Here is a 20565-nt window from a genome sequence, read left to right on the forward strand (position 1 = left end):
ATCCTACGACCCCAGCTGACTTCCTGCCCTTTGGGCAGGGGGCTGAACTCGATGATCCCCCGAGGTCCCTTCCAGCCCTGATGTCTATGAAATCTATGAAAGTTGTATCAGTAAATTACAGTTATACCAGCATAAGTGATTGTAGACAGTGCCTTATACCTGTACAAAGTTGCTTTATATCAGCATAGTTTTACTTTGCTTCTCGAATTAAGATACTTGTATCTTATGGAATCCTAGAAAAGTAGGGCTGGAAGGGACCCCACGAGATTGAGTGCAGCCCCCCCCCCCGCTTAAAACCAGGATCATTCCTGTCTAAACCATCCCAGACAAGTGTTTCTCTAACCTGCACTTAATCTTTTTCCAGTACTGGAGATCCTGCAACCTCTCTCTCATCTGTTCCAGTGCTTAACCACCCTTGTTGTTAGCAGGTACTCCCTTGCATCCAACAAATATCTCCTACAGGACATGTGACAACATTTGCCATCTTAAGAGTACTTTTTATTAGTTGAAGACTTATCAAATTCCTCCTCTGTCCTTTCTTCTTCAGACCCCAAAATTCAAGTTCTTCCAACTTTTCCTGTTTTTCAGCCTTTCATGTTTTCTAGCTTCTAGTCATTCTTTTTGTTTTCCCTCGAACTATTTGTTCATGTCTGTCTTTGAAGCATGGTGCCCCAAACCGGTGTGACCTCACCTGTGTCCAGAGCTGAACAGAATGGAATAATTACTTCTTGTGACTTGCATATGATACTACTGTTAACACGTCTCAGGATATTATTAGCTCTTTTTCCAACAGTAGCATATTGCTGACTTATTCAGCTTGTGGCCAAGTATAACCCCCAGGTCCTTTTCTGGCCAGTTGTTCTGTGTTTTGGATTTATAAATTTGATTGCTCCATCATGGGTGTAATACTTAAAATTTCATTCTATTTATGTCTGACCTTTTTTCCACTTCTGCATTTTTAGTTATAATCCTGGCCATAGTGTATGCTATTCCACCCGACTTGGTGCTATCTGCAAATTTACGAAGTCTTACTCAATCCCATCCTCCATATCATTAATAGAAGATATGAAATCTTGACAAGAAGATACGGTGGCCATGGCTGTCCACACTTTTGGGGAGGAAGAAGCAGAAGGGGAGGTGTTAACTGTGGCAGTATAGTTAAAATAGAAAATTTCTGTTTTCAGCAAGCTTAATGTAAGATAACAGCACAGATAAAGAGCTGAGCTGATCCAAGTTCTTCTGTGCTTCCTATTGCCTTTTCAGGTTGAGTGGAGACAGGTGGTTAGCTGTATTAGGACCTGAGTCAGTTGTTTACTTGCAATAGCTGCATATCACTGCAATGGAGCAACCTAGTAAACTTAGCGTATGTTAGGAGAAAGCCCTTGCCTGGCAGAAAACAGCTCTGCAACCCCAGCTCTTGTTCAGCACTCACATCCAAGAGCTGATACAGCTGGGACGTGCATTTGCTCACGTTTAACTGTGCTTACTAAGTGTTAAGTTGAACATGTGACACCACCCTTATTCTGAAGTCAGGTAGAAAGCAGGGCAGGGTGGCACCTTAGGAGACTAACTGGTTCTGTTGTGTAAGCCTCCCATTCCCTCTGTTGTCGCACATCTCTGTAGCCTCTTTAGGCTTATCTCATCAGATGTGCTATCTCTAGGCCACCTAACCTTTTGAACTGTTATCCCATGCATTGTCTGTCAGTGTTTCTATGTAGGCTTTGTGCCCATGATTGTGTTCCAAGCATGTGTATTACTCTGAATTTCATTGACAAAGATTTTAGCAGGGGCAATTTGTCTGGGTTTCTGGATCAGAAAAGTCCTTTATTCCTAAATCTCTGAGTATTCTGTACTTTCCTGATCCCCACCCTTAGGGTAATGGCAGGAAAACCCCTAGTGATCTCCTTATGTTTGGGAAGTAAAGAAGGGTGATCCTTTCTCTATTATGCAGCAGTGCAGCGAATGAATGGTGCAAAATGAAAGCCAACCTCCTGCCAGGAAGCTTGGGAGCCCATTGCCTGGAATTCCTCTTTAACTACATGCTGCTCAAAGTCTCAATTCTGTGCCACAGGATAGACTTGCAAACGTGAATGTGCCATCGCCACTAGTGATTCCACTGTCAAAGCAGCTTTTCATGAATGAAGCAAGCTCAGCATATAGCTCCAGGAATGTGACCTTCTGGAGCTGAAGATCTGCTTCCCAGATTTGCGTAACTCTTTGATCCTACCTCTCGGTGCCTATATCACTAGTGGAAAAGCACTGATCTACCGTGTGCAGCTGGTCAGTGAACGCTAGCAGTACCTGGAACGTTTTCATATGCTAGCTGCAATATCCACTCATTTTTGTCTGCAGTAGAAGCTACTCCTGTGCCAACACCTGAATCGAACACCCTGGCCCAGATCCACAAAGCCAATTAAGCAGGCTAGCCAATGGTTTGGAAAGGCTGATCCACCACCCCCACCCCCACTTTACTTGTTGCCTAAGAAGCTGGTGGTCAGTGGTTTTTCAACCTTTTCTGACTCGGAGTGCCCCTTGGAAAATACCAGCTCTTAATTTTACTTGTATACAGAAAAATACAGGAGCAAGCCAAGGTCCCTTCTAGACCTAAATGTCTGCAAATCTGAATTTTTCTATTACAAAAAACTCAGAAAGACCATGATGGCATAATGCTTTTGACATTGGATTTGTATTTGAAATCTCTGGGTTTATCTTGTGAATCACATATAGGAGTTAGTTATGCAAACAGTGCTGATATGGAGTGGCACCCTGCAGCACCCTTAAAAAAAATCTCCTGGCACCCCGGCGTTCCCCTGCTCCTCGGTTGAGAATCACTACTGTGGCGGACTGAGTTTTTGCTGGGTAAGATTTCCATGTGCGCAGAGTGCTGCTATGATGCATGCCCGGCATGCATGTCAGCTGCCATTTTAAGTGGTAAGCTGCTTGGTTCTCCTACTGCGTGTAATTGGGATTCAGAGGGCATGTTCATGGGCAAAACCTGTGACACCACAGCTATGTTGCCATAGCGACACACTTCCCCATTATAGCACATTGCTAAAGTGATGTAATGCCTCAAAATAACCGTGTGCAGTGCACATGGTGGAGTGCTGGTTGTTACTGCGCTCTTTTAGTACATCCGAAAGGAAGTACTAAATGCAGGCGTAGTAACAACGGCGTCATAGCAGCACGAGTAGGCACACCCACAGATGAGGTGTTCCTGGGCCTGTGCCCCGATGGGGATAGATCCAGTACAGTGCCCTGAGCACAGTGGTAGTAGCACTGAGTTCAGCACAAAGGCAGCAGAGGGAGAGAAGGGGCATGGGGTGGGCAGATTCAGGCCCCCACGGTGGAAATCATTCAGTGAACCAGAAAGAATTAAGAGGAGTTCACTGGGACCAAAAGGCTTATTTTTGTGCTAACTGCCTTCTATAACAGGAGTTCTTACTGCCGATCTGTGAACCAAATTCAGCCAGTGGAGCTCCCAAGATGGTCTGGGAAGGTTGGCCCTGCACACTAAATCCAATGCACAGGGTTGGGCCAAGGCAGCCTAACTCCACCAGGGATCCAGACTGTGGGCTGGTCCCATAGGGCCAAAAGGTTGAGCACCACTGCTCTACAGCTTTGTTAATGGAAATATTCAGCACAGAAGGATGTACTCAATTAGATTTTCAGTTTTGCTGCCTAGTCATAATGAAGGGCCATAATCCATCTCTTCCTTCTAATTTATTTACACTTTGGTCTGACCGAAGTCCGTTTCCTTTAGGCAAAATAAAAACAGTGTATTAGTTGTCAGGCTCTTCTTTCACAATTAGGCTGCAGGGGAGGAAATGGGTTTTCAAAAGTGACTGTGAAGAGCACCATCTAGTGACATCATGCAGAATGGAAAATGCTTGTACTGTGTAGCAGGCTACCACCTTCCATTTAACTCAAAGCTGCCTAGTGTGGAGAAGAGAGAAGAGTTACTGAATTGTATGTTTTCCTTGCTATGCTAAATATTCACAGTGTACAAATCTCTTTTCTGTCTCATTCATCCATCAGAAGCTACTCATAACCGATCTCTGGTACCTTCAAATTTAGACCTGTGCAATTATTCACAAGACTAGAACGTCATAGCAGCAGTGGTGGGTCCCAGAAGATGGACCCCAAGACGCATGTAGGCTTAGAAGATGATTTGCTGGAGCCTTTAATTGCCAAAACTCAAACAAACTAAGCAGAGATTGCAAAATACTGGATCATTATGCTCTGTGTTCATTGAGTTTAGACAAGTTGCTGCTATGTGTATTTACTGTATCTTCCTTATGTGTCAGTTAAGTATAGCATTGGAATGAAAAATGCATGAACTGTAGCTAGTACTATTGATGTAAAAAAGCATTTGATAGTTCAAGCAACAGTAAAATTGTTTCACTTCTCCAGTGCACTGACAGCTATCAATACAATCAGCAGCTTACACTAGGCCTGTCTAAAATTCCAGTAGGGATTTTGCTAACACTGATTACTTGTCCATCCACAGTTATGTTAACATCCTTTATTTTCTTAGAACACACATTTGCCTACTGTCACTTGCTATAGACGCTAGCAGAGACTCATGGATGATATCTGGAAGGTACAAACACATCAAAAGATGAGACCTGGCTTTAAATATACAAAAAGCATTTAAAAAGTAGCAAGCGTATCTTAATCAGCAGGGTTAAAGTACAGGACAGTTGCAAACCAAGAGCCAGAACTCCAACCAGATGTAAAACAGACTAACACAGGGATGGGCAATTATTTCGGCCGCTTATTGAGTTTTGGCATGCCATCGAGGGCCACGTGACAGGCAGCCAGGGGCTGATAAATATTAATTTTCTAAATTTTTTAGGGGCTCCATGGGCCAGATAGACTGGCCTGGTGGGCTGCATCTGGCCTGCGGGCTGCATTTTGCCCACCCCTGGCCCAAGAGCACCTGGCCATTAACTTCATAGGAACTAGGTTCAACCACAGAGAGGCTAGTCTGTATTTGCATCTCGGTGTGATCTCAAGACTCAGCTTGATACAGAGAACAGATGGCATTTGTGACAAAGAAAGGTAGATCAGTCATCTGAGCTGCAACAGGTGTTTGTAAAGCAGACATGCCCTTACAGGAGCAATACAGCAGAAGTATAACACTTTCTGTAGAGATCTGGGAATTGGACTTCAGTAAAGATGGGCTTATCTTCCCTATTAGGAGTCTAAAGTACTCTTTCAGGAGTGTTGTTAAGATTTATTAAGATCAAGTAGCAAAAATTTTAGGCATTCTTCCCACACTGCAAAAGAACCAGTACTTACCCATAAAACAATTACTTCTGCCCAAGGAAGTATGTTAAGGCAGCTTAAGGAATAAACACCCTCCAAAATAGTTAAATACTCTGCATTTATCTTCCTGGATGGAAAGAAATAGGATGAATTGATTGGGCCTTCACACTTTTGGTATCTGAGCTGGATTATTTTAATAAGACACTAAAGGGGAAAACAAGTTTTATTCTAGAGGGCTATTTCTTGGTAGATAACCAGAAAGCATAGATATGTTTGGTATCTGTGGTATCTTACAACTCAGCAAAAGGCAGGGAGAGACTTCTTGCTCTCAAAAGGGCTTTATTGCAACTGCTAACACACACAAAAGATGGCTGACAATCCTGACTACCACATCCCTCTTTCTCAGGAGAAACTTGAAGGATTTCCACAAAACTGCAAAATCATGAGAAGAGAGGTTACAAACACATGACTCTCTTGTGAGGCTTTACCACTTCCTTCCCTACCAAAAGAGAATAATCAAAACAAACATCAATAAGCCTTTTCATTTAAAGAGGAGAGCTTGACAAATCTAGCCTATTCAGTGGAACTGATGCATATCCTGACCTAGTGTAGTAAACAGGTGGACTATGACAGAGCTGCCCTTGACTCCTACAGAGTAGCCCTCCAGGAGTCTCCACTCAATATGAACAAGGGGTATCTGCCTTAGCCTGGACAGTGCCTTGTACCCCTGCATCTGGAAGTCAAACTTCTGGTTGTGGAGAAAGAGCAGGTACATTTCTTGAGGCTGCCTGGTGTTATAATTCCATCTCTGACAGTCCTTTATCAGTTTAACTTTCTGTGCATCAGCAAGTTTTGGAACCAAGTCATCTGTCATAGCTGGTAGAGTTGTATGGACTCAGCAACTGAAAAGCAACTCAGCTGGACTCCATCCCTTCTCCAAAGGTGTTGAACCAGGAGAGCCTTATAGAGATCTTGGTTCTTCTGAAGCAAATTCTTCAGTCTGCACTGCACATTCTGCTTCCCTATTACTGCATGGGAAATGTGGACTGCTGGTGATATGCTGAAAGTCATACTGGGCTGCAAACTGCCTAAGTGCAGCTCCAGAAAACTGTGGACCATTATCTGTTCTTAAAATTGAAGGTATGCCATGGTGTGCATATATACACTTCAACATCATTATAACTCTCTCTGTTGCGATGTTCTGTAACTGAGCCACCTCCAAGTAATGGGGCAAATAACAGCAAGATAAACAGACCCCTTCCAGGTCAGTAACTCAGCTGCCAGCAGCTGCCATGGATAATCTGGTAATTCAGTCATAAGACATAGCTCTACAGCAGGGGCAGGCAATTATTTCAGCTGGAGGGCCGCTTAATGATGTTTGGTGAGCTTTTGATGGCCACATGAGTTGCCCCACCCCCTTGTTGCCATCTTGGGATCGGAAGTCCCACCCCAACCCCTGACCTTTGCCACTGGAAGTCCCTCTCCTTGACCCTCAGAAATACTCCCTTAGGGAGGGGGGTGCCATCGTAGAACCAGAAAACCTCCCAATCATGCATTAAAAGTCAAACACCTACTGCAATATATTTTATTACAAACAAAGTATTTTTGTCATGATTTTAGTTTGCGTAGTGTATATAGAAGTGATTGCATAAAACTCAAAAATAAAGTCTTAGTTTCAAATTTTGTGTGGGGGGGTATATCAGAGGGTGTGTAGGGGAGTTTGTGAAGGGGTGTGCTGGTGGGGTATGTTTGTGTAGGGTATGTTGGCAGGGAGTGCATATACATGGGTGCCTTGCTCCCACCCTCATGGGCAGAGAAGGGTTGGGTGGGGTACAAGTCTTTGATGGGTGCCACAGGCCAGATGAAAGTGCCTGGTGGGCCGGACCTGGCCCCTGGGCTGTATTTTGACTGCCCCTGTTCTACAGGGAGTAGTTGGTGTTGATCACAATCTTTACAACTAGCCACCCAGTTCTGTATGTCATCACTGATGGAGGGCCACCAAACTGTCTGATGAGCTTGAAATCTTGTAGCACCCTGATGAACTTCATGAATCTTCTCTAGGATCTCCTGACATACAGCAGAAAGTATCTGTGCTCTGTTGTGGAACATGACTAAATTCCTGACAACACAGAGATTGAGTTTCTCTTGTCAGCTCACAGTCTTTGAATCTTACTTGAGGCCGTCCTTGTAAGCAATACTTCTTTATCTTTGGATAGAAAGGATCGGCTTCTTGAGCTTCCTAGATCCTCATCTGTAATGAAACAGATATGGGAGGCCTTCTGCAATAAGGTCCACTTCAACAGTGACATCTTGCTGTTGGGGCATTTGAGACTCACCCAATTGTTGAATCATGTTTGTGTTCCTGTTGGTAGCAGGATTCAGCCACTCCAAACACCATGTGCTTACCTGATAGCTCAGCAAAAGGCAGGAAGACTTCTTGCTTTCAAAAGGACTTTATTGCAACTTCTAACACATACATAGAAGTAGCTGACAACTTCCTGTTGAAGGGATTAACCTGTACAACTACAATATATTTCATACACAATCTTTTTCCCAAATATGAAATGAATACATGTTATCCAATAAATCCTTCAGGTCAGGTCAGGGAACCTACAGTACAGTCTACACACAACATTAATAACTCTCCTAGTTTGCATCATTAGACTGTATCCAAGCACAAAAACTTGGGACAAATATGTATCTGATGAAGTGTACTCTTTATTTTGATTCAGATTAATGGATTAATACTGTTTTTTGGTGGAGGAGTGTGTATTAATATATGCTTTGAATCACAGTTTAAAGCACAAAACTCAAACTTATACACCTAGTACTTATAGTGCACTATGAAAGGGAGTGAAGACATATTAATGTTGTCCAATAGGCAATAATCCTGCCCACTGTGAATCTGTGAGTTTCCTGTGTAACTAGTCAGAGGAAATTCTGCCCAACTTAGTCACATAGGTCTACATAGGCAGAAAGCAAAATTTTTCACAACTCTGTCCCTGATTGCTAAATCATTTTGAAAATAATTCAGTTTGGGGGACATGTAGAAGAGTCATTTGTTAATCAAAGACAGAGGTGTTCAACCCCCACCCTGCAGACCACATCTGGTCCCCAGAACAGTGTTGTCCAGCCCACTGGCTTCCTCATGGGACATCCTAGAAGGCTTTAACATTTTGGATATGTTTAAGGGGGAAAAAAAAAACAAGACCCCCCCCCAGCCAAAATAACTGATAAATTATCCTTTTGATTATGTTAGGAAAGAGTGTTTCAATCACTGAATATCTCAACTTAAAGCTTACTTCCATTAAGCTATTTTCATTAATGCCACCACTAATACCTAAATATTATAGTAACACATTTAAAAGTTTGAGAATTGCTGCTCTGAACCTGAGGCCTCCCTCAGAAAATAAAAGTTCTTAATTTTCATTCAGTTTTTGACTACAATAAAAGTCATAGAACAGCTCTTTGGTTGCAAAGAATTCAGATCACAACAGGTCATAGTTTTTAACACTATGGATTTTTAAATGAAATCTCTGGGGGGGTGGTTTATGAATCATGTCTGCAGACCAAACTTGGAAGGATCTCAAGGCACCCCAGGATGCAGCAGCCCCTTGCTCGAGAACCACTGAATTCAAAGCATCTATTCTATTGTTTACATTGATACAGTACAAACGTTTTTAGATGTAATGCCAGCCACCCTTACTGAGAACTCATTTCAAATGATGAAATCATATTTTCCAAGTATACCCCTGAATGGCTTTGTCCAGGTCATTTTAAAGGTACATACTCCCTTTTACTATTTTTCTGGCCAGGTGTACAATGCAACTTTAGCAGGGAACTAGTATGTCCCTTACTCAGCAAACTTTTCTTGTATCAAGTTAAATGTATTAGAGACATTTATAATATGTATTATTCATTCTATTAATTTTGTCTGATGAAAATAGGAGCTTGGAGCACAAGTGGTGTTCTCATTCTTCCTTCCTGTGGAAGGCAGGGGTCCAGGCAAGAGACCACTATAGCCTGGAAGTAAATGCTTGGCTGTGATGGTGGCGTCAATGTGAAGGCTTCAGCTTCTTTGACAATGGGACAGAAGAACTGCTAGAGGATGTGAAGGTGATGGGTAACTTAGGAGGAAGAGATCACGATATGATAGAAATTAGAGGTGCACTGATACATTGGTCCATATTGTATTGGCACCAATAAAAGGAAAACTGGCATTATCAGCAATTGGCTTTTTTTGGCTGATGTGGCTGCAATGTCACTGATAAACGCCATGTGCATGTGTGCAGCTGCACCATGCATGTGGCCAGGAGTGCAGCCCAGCAGCTTGGAAACCAGTGTCCAGCCAGTAAGTCTGTGTGGGGAAAGGGGTGTGAGGGAGGCAGATCGAGGCCCCCATGTTGAGGGAGTGAGTGAGGCTGGGGCAAGGGCAGGAGTAGGCACTACACAGCCAGGGCAGAGTAGGGCACAGGATAGAGCCGTGGTTTGTCCAGGGATGCCAGGCAGGGGGAGGGGGAGAGGCAGCTACCACCACTGTGTGCACCCCTAAAGAAGGCATGGAGTGTGTGTGCCCCCTTCCCCCCCAGATCTGTGCGTGGGGTGAGGTGGGCTGCCACTGCAGGCTCAGGGCCCTAGCCTCCTCCCAGTGAAGGGGGCTGGGCCAGGGCTGTGCTGCAGCCACCCCAAAATTTCCTGTAGCCTCCCTGTAACCCCCCTCCCAGCACGGCCGCTGTCTACCCCTGCCCACCCCGAGTGCAGCCTTGGCTTGCTCCCCTACCAGGAAGAGGCTGGAGCAGCCTCTGGCCCTAGCCTGCAGAGGCAGCCCACCCTCACCCCACGCACAGCTCCAGGAATCACATGGCCCTCCATGAGGAGGAATAAGGTGGTGGGAGCTACCCCCTCCCCCCTGTGCAGCTCCCCATACCCCTTCCCCCCAACAGACTTACTGGACAGATGCTGCTCTCCAAGCTGCCAGGCTGCATATTGGTAATTGGATCGGTATTGGCCCATCTGGCTCATTAAAAACTGGCCATCAATATCAGCTCAAAAAATCTTTATTGGTGCACCCCAATAGAAATCCAGATCTTGAGACAGGGAGAGCATGAGGTGAGCAAAATTAGGATGCTAAGGCTGCTTGCAGACATTAAAATGAAAAAAAAAACAAAACTCAAAAAAACATGCTTTAAACTTAGCGCACCTGTGCTGAGCCCAGCACATGCCCAGAAGAGGCAGCACATTGGGCAACCTGGGTCCAATGTTTATATAGATATGGGGCTTTAGTGGGACTTTTTGGCACTTTTATCTAATAGCTGATTGAATCAGCTATTAAAGTGCCAAAAAGCCTCGCTGAAGCACCCAATTTATATAGACGCTGCAGAGTGGGGTCAAGGCAATGTGCTACTTCTGCTAAAGTGTGTGTGGGTTTTGTTTAATGTCTGCAAGCAGCCCAATTTTAAAAAGGTGGATTTCATCTGACTGAAAGGAGCCTAATAGGCATGGTGTCATAGGAGGATAGGTTGAAGGATAAAGGTGTACAGGAGGACTGGGAGCTTCTAGGGGGCACAGTATTGGAAGCCCAACAAGAAACTGTCCCAACACAATGGAAACACGAGAATGGCAAGAGACCCATGTGGCTGCACCAGGAGTTTTCAAAATGCTTCAAATGCAAAAGGAAAGCATATAGGCAATGGAAGAAAGGACAGGTCACCAGGGAACAGTACCAGGAAACAGGAGGAACCTGCAGGGACAAAATCAGGAATGCAGAGATAAAGAATGAGCTGCACCTGGCAAAAGAGGTTAAAGACACCAAGAAAAGGTTCTATTAAGTATGCTGGCCCAAAAAGGACCAAGGAAGCTGTAGGTCCTCTATTAACAAGATGAGGCAAACTCCTAACCAAAAAGATACAAAGAAAGCAGTTACTCAACAGCTACTTTGCCTCAATAGTCACAAAAAAATCAAGGTTGAGTGGAGTCCCACAGGGGTTAGTAATGTTCAACGTGTTTGTTAACAATTTGAATGCTGGCATAGGAAGCTTCCTGAGCACGTTTACAGACAACATAAAATGGGAAAGAACTGTGAATGTAGAGCACGTGAATGCAATTCAGAATGATCTCAATAGATTGGAAAGTTGGGTGAGAGCTAACAGGGTGAAGTTCAAGTTCAATATTTTGCCCACGCTGGTCCTTTTCCTCCACTGAGCGGTCAGACCAATTGCCATATTTGGAATTCTACCCCATGGTCAGATTGGTATGGGCTGAGGGTTTTTGTCTTTATCGCAAGGGGCTGGCCTCGAGCATATATTGTCAACGTTTTATAGAAGCAGGATATTGGCTGCTGTGGTTCCCCTGCTTTATTTGTGGCAGGTAAGGGTGTTAAGTCTGTGTTGCACCGGGGTTGATGGTCATCTTTATACAGAGTTTAGATTATGAACTGCAAAGGATAGTTTGGGTACGAATGATCCTGCCTCAGGCTGGGGGGACTAGATGACTTCTGGTGGTCCCTTCCAGCCCCATTTCTCTATGACTCTATATGGAAGAAGAGGTCAGGTCAAGTTTTGCAATTGGCATTTTTAGAATCAGTTGGGCATAGTGAAACTATCAAAAATATCCTTAGAACGTGAAAGTGTCCTATGAAAGAGATGGAGAAAAGGGATGTCAGGGAAGCCTATACCTAATGAAGTTTAAGCAGCTCTCTCAAGGTCTTTGCATATTAATCAAGAAGGAACAGTCATCCAGTTATTTCAAGGACCCCCGAAACTGACTGCTATTGGTTAAATGTCTAAGCATAAACAAATAAAATACAAAAAGCCAAACTTTACAGCAGCTCAAGTGTCAGCATTGTGTTTTATTTGGTGTATGAAAGACTAATTTTTATTAACATTTCAACATCTTGCATATCAGTTTTCTTTTTAAAAACACAGGTTCTAAAAACAGGAATACTGATCCAGTTTGAAGCTAAATATCAGATATATTGGTCAAGTTCTGTAACAGCATGACTTATTTACAGGTCACAGTCCCTGTGAACAAACAACTTCAAATGCACCACTGGCTGCTGTCCCAGCTAGTCTACAAGCTTAGCAGCAGTATAATAGACAATTTGGTATAAAATAGTCTGTTATTATAAAAATGCTTAAGTGGACAACTTGTTTTACAAGCCACAAGTTGCCCCAATTGTCAGACCTATTCAACTGAATACTTTTAGTGCACCAATTGAACTGTAAACATTTCAGTAGGCTCTGTATACTATCCTACTCAGTATTCATAACACATAATAACCAGTAGTGTTGGTGCAAATGGACAAACTAGTTAGGCTGATGGGGAAAGCCAAGGTAAGATCTGCCTTAGGCAGCAACTGACTGGACGTTCTGGACTGGAGTCAGTTACAAGGTTGTATTTAAATTCAGACTTCAAAAAGACTTTTGTGGCAGAATAGTGATATGGGTAGTAAAACTAGGAAAGCTATAACTCAGCACAACTTTTACTTAAGGCACTCAGCACACAGTGCTCAGTTATACAAACCACATACCCTGGGAAGGAGTGAGACCACTAAACTTTAAGTATCAGCATCAGGGCAAGAGATAAGGAAGAAAAAAAAAAGAGTGAAAGTTGTTTGAAAACTGGTTAGTTCTTTCTTTTCACCCACTATAGAGGGGCATTACAAAAAGCTGAGATCAACAGAACTGCTAACAGTCCTTTAAGTACACTTTAATAAGTGTACTTAAAAATATTCATCTCAGCTCCTGTTCCCACCTATCTTAAAGACAAGTAATATAAAATGACTAATCTCCTATCAAATCCTCAAAGCTAGGTCTTAAATCTTCCTTTACCTGATAAATCCAGCATGGTTAGTGATCTAGAATTCCTTATTATTACTCATTTTCCTGTCCTCACACTCCTACCTATCCTTTAAGGTAAGATTATATGCAAATGAACATTTAACCTAATTTTTCATCATATTAATTTCTCCCCACTTTTAATATGGTTATCATTTGAGCATCTAGTTACACCTACACTCATACCTTTTTCAAAATACTTTTGCATAGAAACCATCATTTGGAAGTGTAGTTGTGGTTTAAAAATATTTGATGTCAGTAGTAAAAATATCTGCAAGACATGAGAAATAGCGCTGCAGTTAAAAAAATAACAAACAAAAAAGATAAACAGGCTGTTATCTATATCTGAAGGACAGCCTATAAGTTATTTAAGAGTAGTCAGATAAATTTAAGATCAAACACAAAATAGCAAGGTTAAAAAATAACAAACTTTCTCAGACAGATATTTTTCTTCAGAATGCACCCAGTAATTATGCCTCCTTCCATGACAATAAATTCCTAGCAAAAATGTATCACAACCATCCTTATACTAAAGCACAAACATATCAAAATATGAGAGACATGATACTCTAGTGCTCATGTTACATCTTAATATCCAAATTAAGATCCAAAAGATCAGAACTGTCCTTCCATGCTGAAAGTGACTTAGACCTCTTTTGACACAGAGACACATGAGTGTTTTCCCAAGTTTGGATGATGAAGGCCAGCGGGGAGGCACATGACAATAATCAGAACTGGACAAATCCTGAACAAAACAAAGTTTTCAAAACATTGTCAGCACTTGGTTTTGAGCTTGCATTCCTAGGAGAGACAGGAGTCTAAGTGTTCATTTATTTTAGATTCCAAAACCTCAATCTGGCAAACAGGACAGCTGACATTTTTAACCTGATTGACAGCAGAATTAGTACTGGCAGAGGACACTGTTGATTCAGCAAGGCTTTTTATAGGACTGCTAGTTCTAAAACTGCTATCCATTCTCTCTCTCTTTATGAAGAAGTTTTCAAAGGCAGTTTTGTCCTCTGTTTTTGGCCGTTTCTTTGGCATACCAACAGTTTCCAAGCTCTTATTTCCCCGAGATGCAACCCAGGCTCTTGGAGTTTGTTCAGAGAAAATCTGTCTTGGTGTCTCATTAGAAGATGGCAAAACCCACTTAGCATTTGTAGAAAGCGTATTTGATTTTCCTCCAAGAGCAGAAATTTTAACAGGCGACCCATTAACGTTCTTGTAAACTTTTGTATTAGCAACAGATAATTTAGGAAATTCATGCTCCGAGGCAAATTTGTTTTCATTACTAGTATCATCAAAATTAAGTGGGAAGAGAGTGTTGCTGCGGGGCAAGTTTTCAAATTTTATTTCATTTTTGGGAACAGGTCTTGTGCTCCTAGCTGCTGACGGCCATGGTGAACTGAGTATTTCTTTGCTCTTAATAGTGGTGATTGAGCTTGTGATTTTTTCTGAGTATCCACTGTCTGCTCCCCCGAGCCGATATCCATTTCCAGAAAAGGGAATTAGGATTTGTGTATCACCTCCATGTTTCTTTCCTGCAAAATGAGAGAGTAGTAACTTTATACAAAACAAATTTGCAAGGCTCTAAACAAAGTCAGTTAACTCCTGGTTAATTGCTATTTGAATTTAAAAGAGAAAATGAGACTAAAACACTTTGCAGGTATGCACATGGCCTCATTTATAGCACCAGTTGGATCTGATGCAGGGCATCATCCCCAAATACTGGCACACTAGCAGGGGACAGGGAAACAATAGGCTTTTACAGCAACTTTTTAATAAAATATAAACTTCATTTTACTATGCAACACAAATCAAAAAAGCAATAGATTGCATTTCTATGTGCTTAATTACTACATTTGCAGTGACAACAAAGAAATGCTTCAATTATAATCAGATATAGGGCTAGTGAGTCCAGTCAGAGCATTTTCTATTTAGCTTTCAGCATCTAGGCAGTTAGGCTGGAATTATAAATAAAAATCACGCAGGCTGAATATTTCTTTCACCATCAGCTAGTTAGCAGAAATAATGAATAGACATTTTAAAAGTCATTGTTTAGGCTACAGGAATTAGGAACCCATTAGGTTTAGACTCAAAAAGATAACACTATGATACGTTCTCAAAGCTCTCTCCACAACTGTAAGAAGAACATAAATTGAAAGCTTCCTATTCAAGAATACAGACTATTGTGTGGACTGAAGTTTCTGCTGCATGTCCTGTGACCTTAAACTACGTAAGTTTAAAAGTATTTACTCCTTTCACCCAGAATTAAGCAAGAGGAGAAATACTGATGGAATAACATTTTCATAAGTGTTCATTTGAGTAGCAAAACACATCTGAAAGCTGATTTGCTATTTGTAATACCACCAAATGAGAACATCATAGGCAAAGCCAGAAATCTAAATTTTCTTTATGTGGTCCCCATCAGAGCTAAAGCAAGGATCACTCTGCACAACTTTACCAGCTTCTTAATCCTAGTGTAGCACTATCTATTTATGTTCATCTGGATACTATATTAAGTAGGAATAGTTTTGAAGAAGAAAAACAAAATAAGTACCTTTATTGTCAGATGGCTTGGAGCTTGAAAGTTTTCCTGGCTGGGTTTTTTCCTTGCCTTTTTTAGAATAGTTCTCTGGCTCTTTCACTTTTGTGAATGTGCCTCCACAGGATTCTTGGTGTTCCACCCACCAGAAATCTCTTGCAGAGGGTGCCCTATTCATTGAACGTTTCACATACCCAAAATAAGGCTTTTTAGTTTGACATGGGCCATTGCATCGCCACCAATGTTGGCGATATAAATCCACTTCATCATGGAAGTTGTGACGGATCTAAACGTAAAACAGGAAGTCAAGTCACAACATTTATTCCCATTTTATAAGAATCATCCACTATATGCATGTCACTATCTCTACATGCATAGTGTTTAATATCGTCTCTCAATTCCTTGGTGATGGGCATAAGGAAAATGATCATGCATGACAGGGTTGAAGCAAAGCACAGGGTTCAGCTGCTAACAGCTTGCAGCATGCATGGAAGCCATTTTTTAACATGAAAAAGTCTTTGCTCAAAAGTCAGCATCTTTATATTTAAAAATTCTCATTAATACTACATAAAGATTATTTATCCAATAATCTCTCAAATAACTTCTTAAACAAAGCAAACCAGCACACTCTTTCAAAACTGAAGGGCTTTTTCTTCAGAGTTCATAGGGCCACTTCAAACCTAAAAATGAAAATGGTCTCTGGAGCCTTTCTAACTGAAGAATTGCATGTTCCCAGCCAAACACGCGACAGACTTCAGGCAAGCACAAAGCCCCACCGACCTCAACCTACATTTCCCTTACAATGCAATTAATAGGTATCTCCACCCGAGGTTTCAGACTGGCTACAGAAATGCCTGTATGTCAGTCATGCTAATTCAGGAATATGTAAATACATAATGCTTGAACTGCCAGATAGCATTTTAACTCTGTCTATCTAGCAGATTTAAAGTGTAAAGCACTTACTGTAACATTGGCTCCAGTCAAGCGATTGATGCGACGCATGTGCTTACAGAACTCTGGGCCATGAGAGTCACGGTCTCGGTCATCGTTAGTAACGAACAGTAGAGCGTGAATCATCTCATGTAATAGAGTCTGAAATAAAAAAGCAACTGCAGATGTTTCTTGAAAAAAAAAAAAGTGTATTATTTAAAATATAGCTCACAGGTTGGTTTTCCCATTATTTCTTTATACTTATTTTGGTAATGAAGCCTATTTCTATGAATCTACAACTTAAGTAGACACCCACAAAGTTTCTCTCCATACAACCCAAAGGGCATTCTAAGGAATCATACTGTTTGGATACTGAATGGTATCCAAACTTTGCCTATCTTCCCATAGGCTTTTTTTTTTTTTTTTAAAATACTTCACTAGGAAAAAGAGTAATTAGAAGTAGCAGATGAAAATTTTGCAAAACTTCTTATCACTAGTCTCTATCTATGCCTATTTTCTAAGCGTCATAAACCCAAGTTGGTCCCTTAAGCTCCCCACATAAGGAATAAGGAGTTAGTTGCCTCAGAATGGGATTCCCCATAGCCAGTGCACTGAGCAGGGAGACACCAAAGGGCATGAACACATGTAATACTTAAACCTATTTAAATAATGCAGTTTAAATCTGAAGCAGATAGGCATAAACCCTCTTAAACCTGTTTAAAGCTGCTTGGAAAACAGATGTTTCATTTGAGGCAGTCCTGATTGACCCAAGTCAAATCCCAGGATAAAAAAGAGAAAGTACAGACCTTCCACACTAGATTGCTGCTCAGTCACCAGGAAGAACAAACACCCTGACAGGCCTGTCCCAGGAACAACTGGCAACTAACTCACATGAACTACTTTCAACTTAGTTACCACAGCACTGCCCTAGAAAAAGTGTTATCCTATCCTGTATCCCATACTTCACAAGTACTTGAAGTGGGACAGAGACCATATTAGGATCTTCTGTCCCACTTTAAGTACTTGTAAAGTATGAGAGATAAAATAGGCTAAAAAAAGGCAACATCTGTTTATACCCAAATAGTTCAAAGGGGAACCTAGAAAATCAGGGTAAAAAGAGGTCAGGTGTACCCCAGATACAACTGTCCTGGGCTGTGACTCATAGCAGGTGCAGAACAGTAGTTTACACTCACAGTCTGAATGGCAATTAACTCAAATGAATTCTCAGCAGAGAAGCAAAGAATAGCATGAAGCTTACATTTATAGTCAAACCCCACATCTTTGCTTTCGGGTAACTGGGCTGTTTGACCTAGAAGTGAAACCGAACTACTTTATTTTGCACTCTAAATGGCAGAGTAAATTTTTAAACAGTTGAAAGGAGCATTTCAAGAGCCAGAAAGCTAATTTTCGGGATTTTTTGGAAAGTTAAGGGAGTCAGAAAAGCATCAGTTTAAATAAAAGTTGCGACTGACAGATTAACAATTTACATGTTTAAACAACTAACAACAAAACACCAAACATAAGGTTCTTAAAAACCAAAAGCTACTTCACAATCTGCAAAGCACTGTGAACAAAGTCTGCTTTGCAAACTATCAGCTACCCTTTAACAGAGATAATAATCAGTCATTCTTAAAATACCTCAACAAGGTCCTTCCTTGGTCTTAGCTTTAACAACGGTTCACTTAGGCGGATGGAACATATTCCACCCCTTCCTTCATAGCTGCACACGCCAGCACAGCTGAAAGAGAAATACAAACAGAATGTACAATTCCCATTTGCTTTCATAGCTGGCAGAGTTGAGAAGTAGATTTACAAATACTGATCCCTCTTAACATAGCTGAAGTAAGCTGTACTTGAAAAAGAGCTCTCCTTCAGATAACTATTCAACCTTGCTAAACTAAGAATCAAGTCCTTTCAAGTATTAAATCCTTTTACAGTACAGACTAGAAAAGGTCACCTTGGTGAGCACTACCAAAAAACCCTCAAAACAAACAAACAAAAAATCAGCAATCCAGGACCCACAATTTACTTGCTTCCGTTTGTAACACTTGATTCAGCAGTTAAGGATTTAAGACATACCATTTGTGCATTCAAAAGGTGACCTGTTCTGTCTACAGACTAGCACTTTCATTTAAAAAACAACAACCCAGGCATTGCACAGAACAGGAAACAGAAGCCCAACCCCACCCATTCTTTGCAGTGCAGATCAGCTGGGCATTACCCTTTGGAGAAATCTACAACTTTCTGCTGCTGCATTTAAAAAATAAATGCATCTCATAAAAACAGAGCAGAAAGCTATGGTGCTGCTGCGAGGACAGTGCAAGCACCAGAATCTCAAGCCTGACATGTAGTTTGGGAACAATTTTGTACTTGGACCAAGTTTTACCTTCTGCAGATGTGGAAAAGATAATGTCAAATTAAAAAAAAAAAAAAAAAAAGAAAAAGGAAAACTGCTCTAGGTCTTTAAGGGGACCAAAACAGAGCCAGGTGGCTGCTCCAACTCACCCCTGAGGAGTCAGCACTCAGACATGGCAGTGACAACAAAGGAGCCAGGTTCCTAACAAAGCCTGGGGCTGCTGCTATTACTGCCAATAGACAGGAGGCCCAAAGCTGGGAAAGCCAGCAGGGAAGAGGCCAGGCATCAGGGCTAGAAGCATGGGCAAAACTAGGATTTGGAGAAGGGGGGTGTGCAGACACTGGGGTGGATAATTCTCTGGGTAAGAAGAAACTAGAAGCTTTGCTAACAAGCTTGGGGCTGTGCTGTTCCACTTAACCTCAAAGGAAAAACCAGTATGGCTTCACTGGAAAGTGCATCCATTTGCTGTATCCCACGTTTTGTATAACCCCCTCCCCTCAAAAACCAGGAACAAATGAGGCAAAAATAACCACGAGGCAGCATTTCTTTAGCCCTGTCCTCGAGAATTAATTGTTCCTCTCCTTCAGATCCATAACACAAAATCAAGCCAGCTTCAGCATCTAACATGGGATTGATTCCCACACCCAAGTTCACTATCATGCAAGTCTGGGTGACCTCAGGAGGTCAAAGCACAACCAGCCACGATTACCTTGCCTCACCTGAGGAATGCATGGATTCAGAACAATGAACATTTTAAGCTAGTGTTAAACAAATGGCACGTGCCTGAAATTGGTTAAAAACAGCCTGCCTGCAGAGGCCATGAAGTAGGAGCTTCAGGTGGCAGCAGGAAGCCTCGGTGGCAAGGCAGGAGCAGCCCCCGGGGCTGAGGGAGTGTGCACGCGCGTATGGGGGTGTATGTGTGTGCAATCCCTCTCCCCCCCTGCGTACAGCGTCATGCGTGGGCTCCACGACACTTCCACGGCCGCCAGCCGCCCCCAGAACAGCTCCTCGTTGAACTGCACGAAGAGGCCGCGCACGTCTGGGCTCGGGTCCAGCAGCTCCCAGGACTCGTCCACCACGGAGAGGGGCCGCGCGGGCGGCTCGGGGCGGGCGCCGGCCGCCGCCTCCTCTTCTTCCCCCGCCTCCCACTGCGCCTGCAGCTGCAGAGCCATCAAGAAGTCTGCGTCCATGATGCCGCGGCTACAGTTGCAGGCGCCCGGCACTCCCGACCGTTGAGGCGCTTCCGGTACGCGAGTACGCATGCGCACCGCGACACGCAGGCCCGCCCAGCGTCAACCCCGCCTTTAGCGCATGCGCAAGGCAACCTACACAATCTCCCGCGCCCCTCCGCCTTTAGCGCATGCGCAATGCAGTCCACACACTCTCCCACCCCCTCCGCCTTTAGCGCATGCGTAATACGTCGCACATCCCCCCCCAACCTTCAGCACATGCGCATCACCTCACCCGCTGTATTGTTGGAAGCCCGCCTCTCTGGCGCATATGCACTGCGCAACCTCCCATTCCTTCGCGGCGCAGGGGAGGAAACGCCATTTTATCTGCGCGTGCTCTGTCGAATCGCCTGTGTCCCAGTGGAGTCACTCCTTGCTGCGCATATGCGCTTAACGTCAAAA

The 20565-nt window shown here is 42.7% G+C and overlaps 1 protein-coding gene and 2 long non-coding RNA genes across 3 annotated transcripts in view; 2 read left to right on the plus strand and 1 right to left on the minus strand.

Annotated features, from left to right (window-relative positions):
* Positions 1–13646, plus strand: part of LOC109319989 — a 20135-nt gene extending 6489 nt beyond the window's left edge. The window contains exons 2-3 of the long non-coding RNA XR_002103693.1: positions 2547–2561; positions 12730–13646. This is a non-coding gene — a long non-coding RNA (uncharacterized LOC109319989). The remainder of the gene's footprint in view (positions 1–2546; positions 2562–12729) is intronic.
* On the plus strand, positions 7405–11492 carry LOC109319990. Its single transcript, XR_002103694.1, has 3 exons — positions 7405–7415; positions 8222–8229; positions 11258–11492. It is a non-coding gene; the product is annotated as an uncharacterized LOC109319990 (long non-coding RNA).
* SPRTN (SprT-like N-terminal domain) lies at positions 13466–20219 on the minus strand. The gene is made up of 5 exons (XM_019549866.1): positions 19883–20219; positions 18217–18316; positions 16612–16740; positions 15664–15934; positions 13466–14644 (listed from the first exon to the last, which is right to left on the minus strand). The coding sequence occupies exons 1-5, from the start codon at positions 20194–20196 to the stop codon at positions 13905–13907; spliced, it is 1554 nt and encodes a 517-aa protein (XP_019405411.1). The 5' UTR covers positions 20197–20219; the 3' UTR covers positions 13466–13904.
* Between the last annotated feature and the right edge of the window lie 346 nt (positions 20220–20565).

Source organism: Crocodylus porosus, unplaced genomic scaffold (assembly GCF_001723895.1).
Source record: "Crocodylus porosus isolate Cpor-Errol unplaced genomic scaffold, CroPor_comp1, whole genome shotgun sequence".
NCBI lineage: Eukaryota > Metazoa > Chordata > Crocodylia > Crocodylidae > Crocodylus > Crocodylus porosus.

Coding starts and splice junctions, on each gene's coding strand:
- SPRTN (XM_019549866.1), bottom strand. CDS start 20,196: ATGCGTACTCGCGTACCGGAAGCGCCTCAACGGTCGGGAGTGCCGGGC. Junction 15,935..16,611: donor TGACTGGAGCCAATGTTACA/GTAAGTGCTTTA, acceptor TTTTACGTTTAG/ATCCGTCACAACTTCCATGA. Junction 14,645..15,663: donor CAAGCCATCTGACAATAAAG/GTACTTATTTTG, acceptor CTCATTTTGCAG/GAAAGAAACATGGAGGTGAT.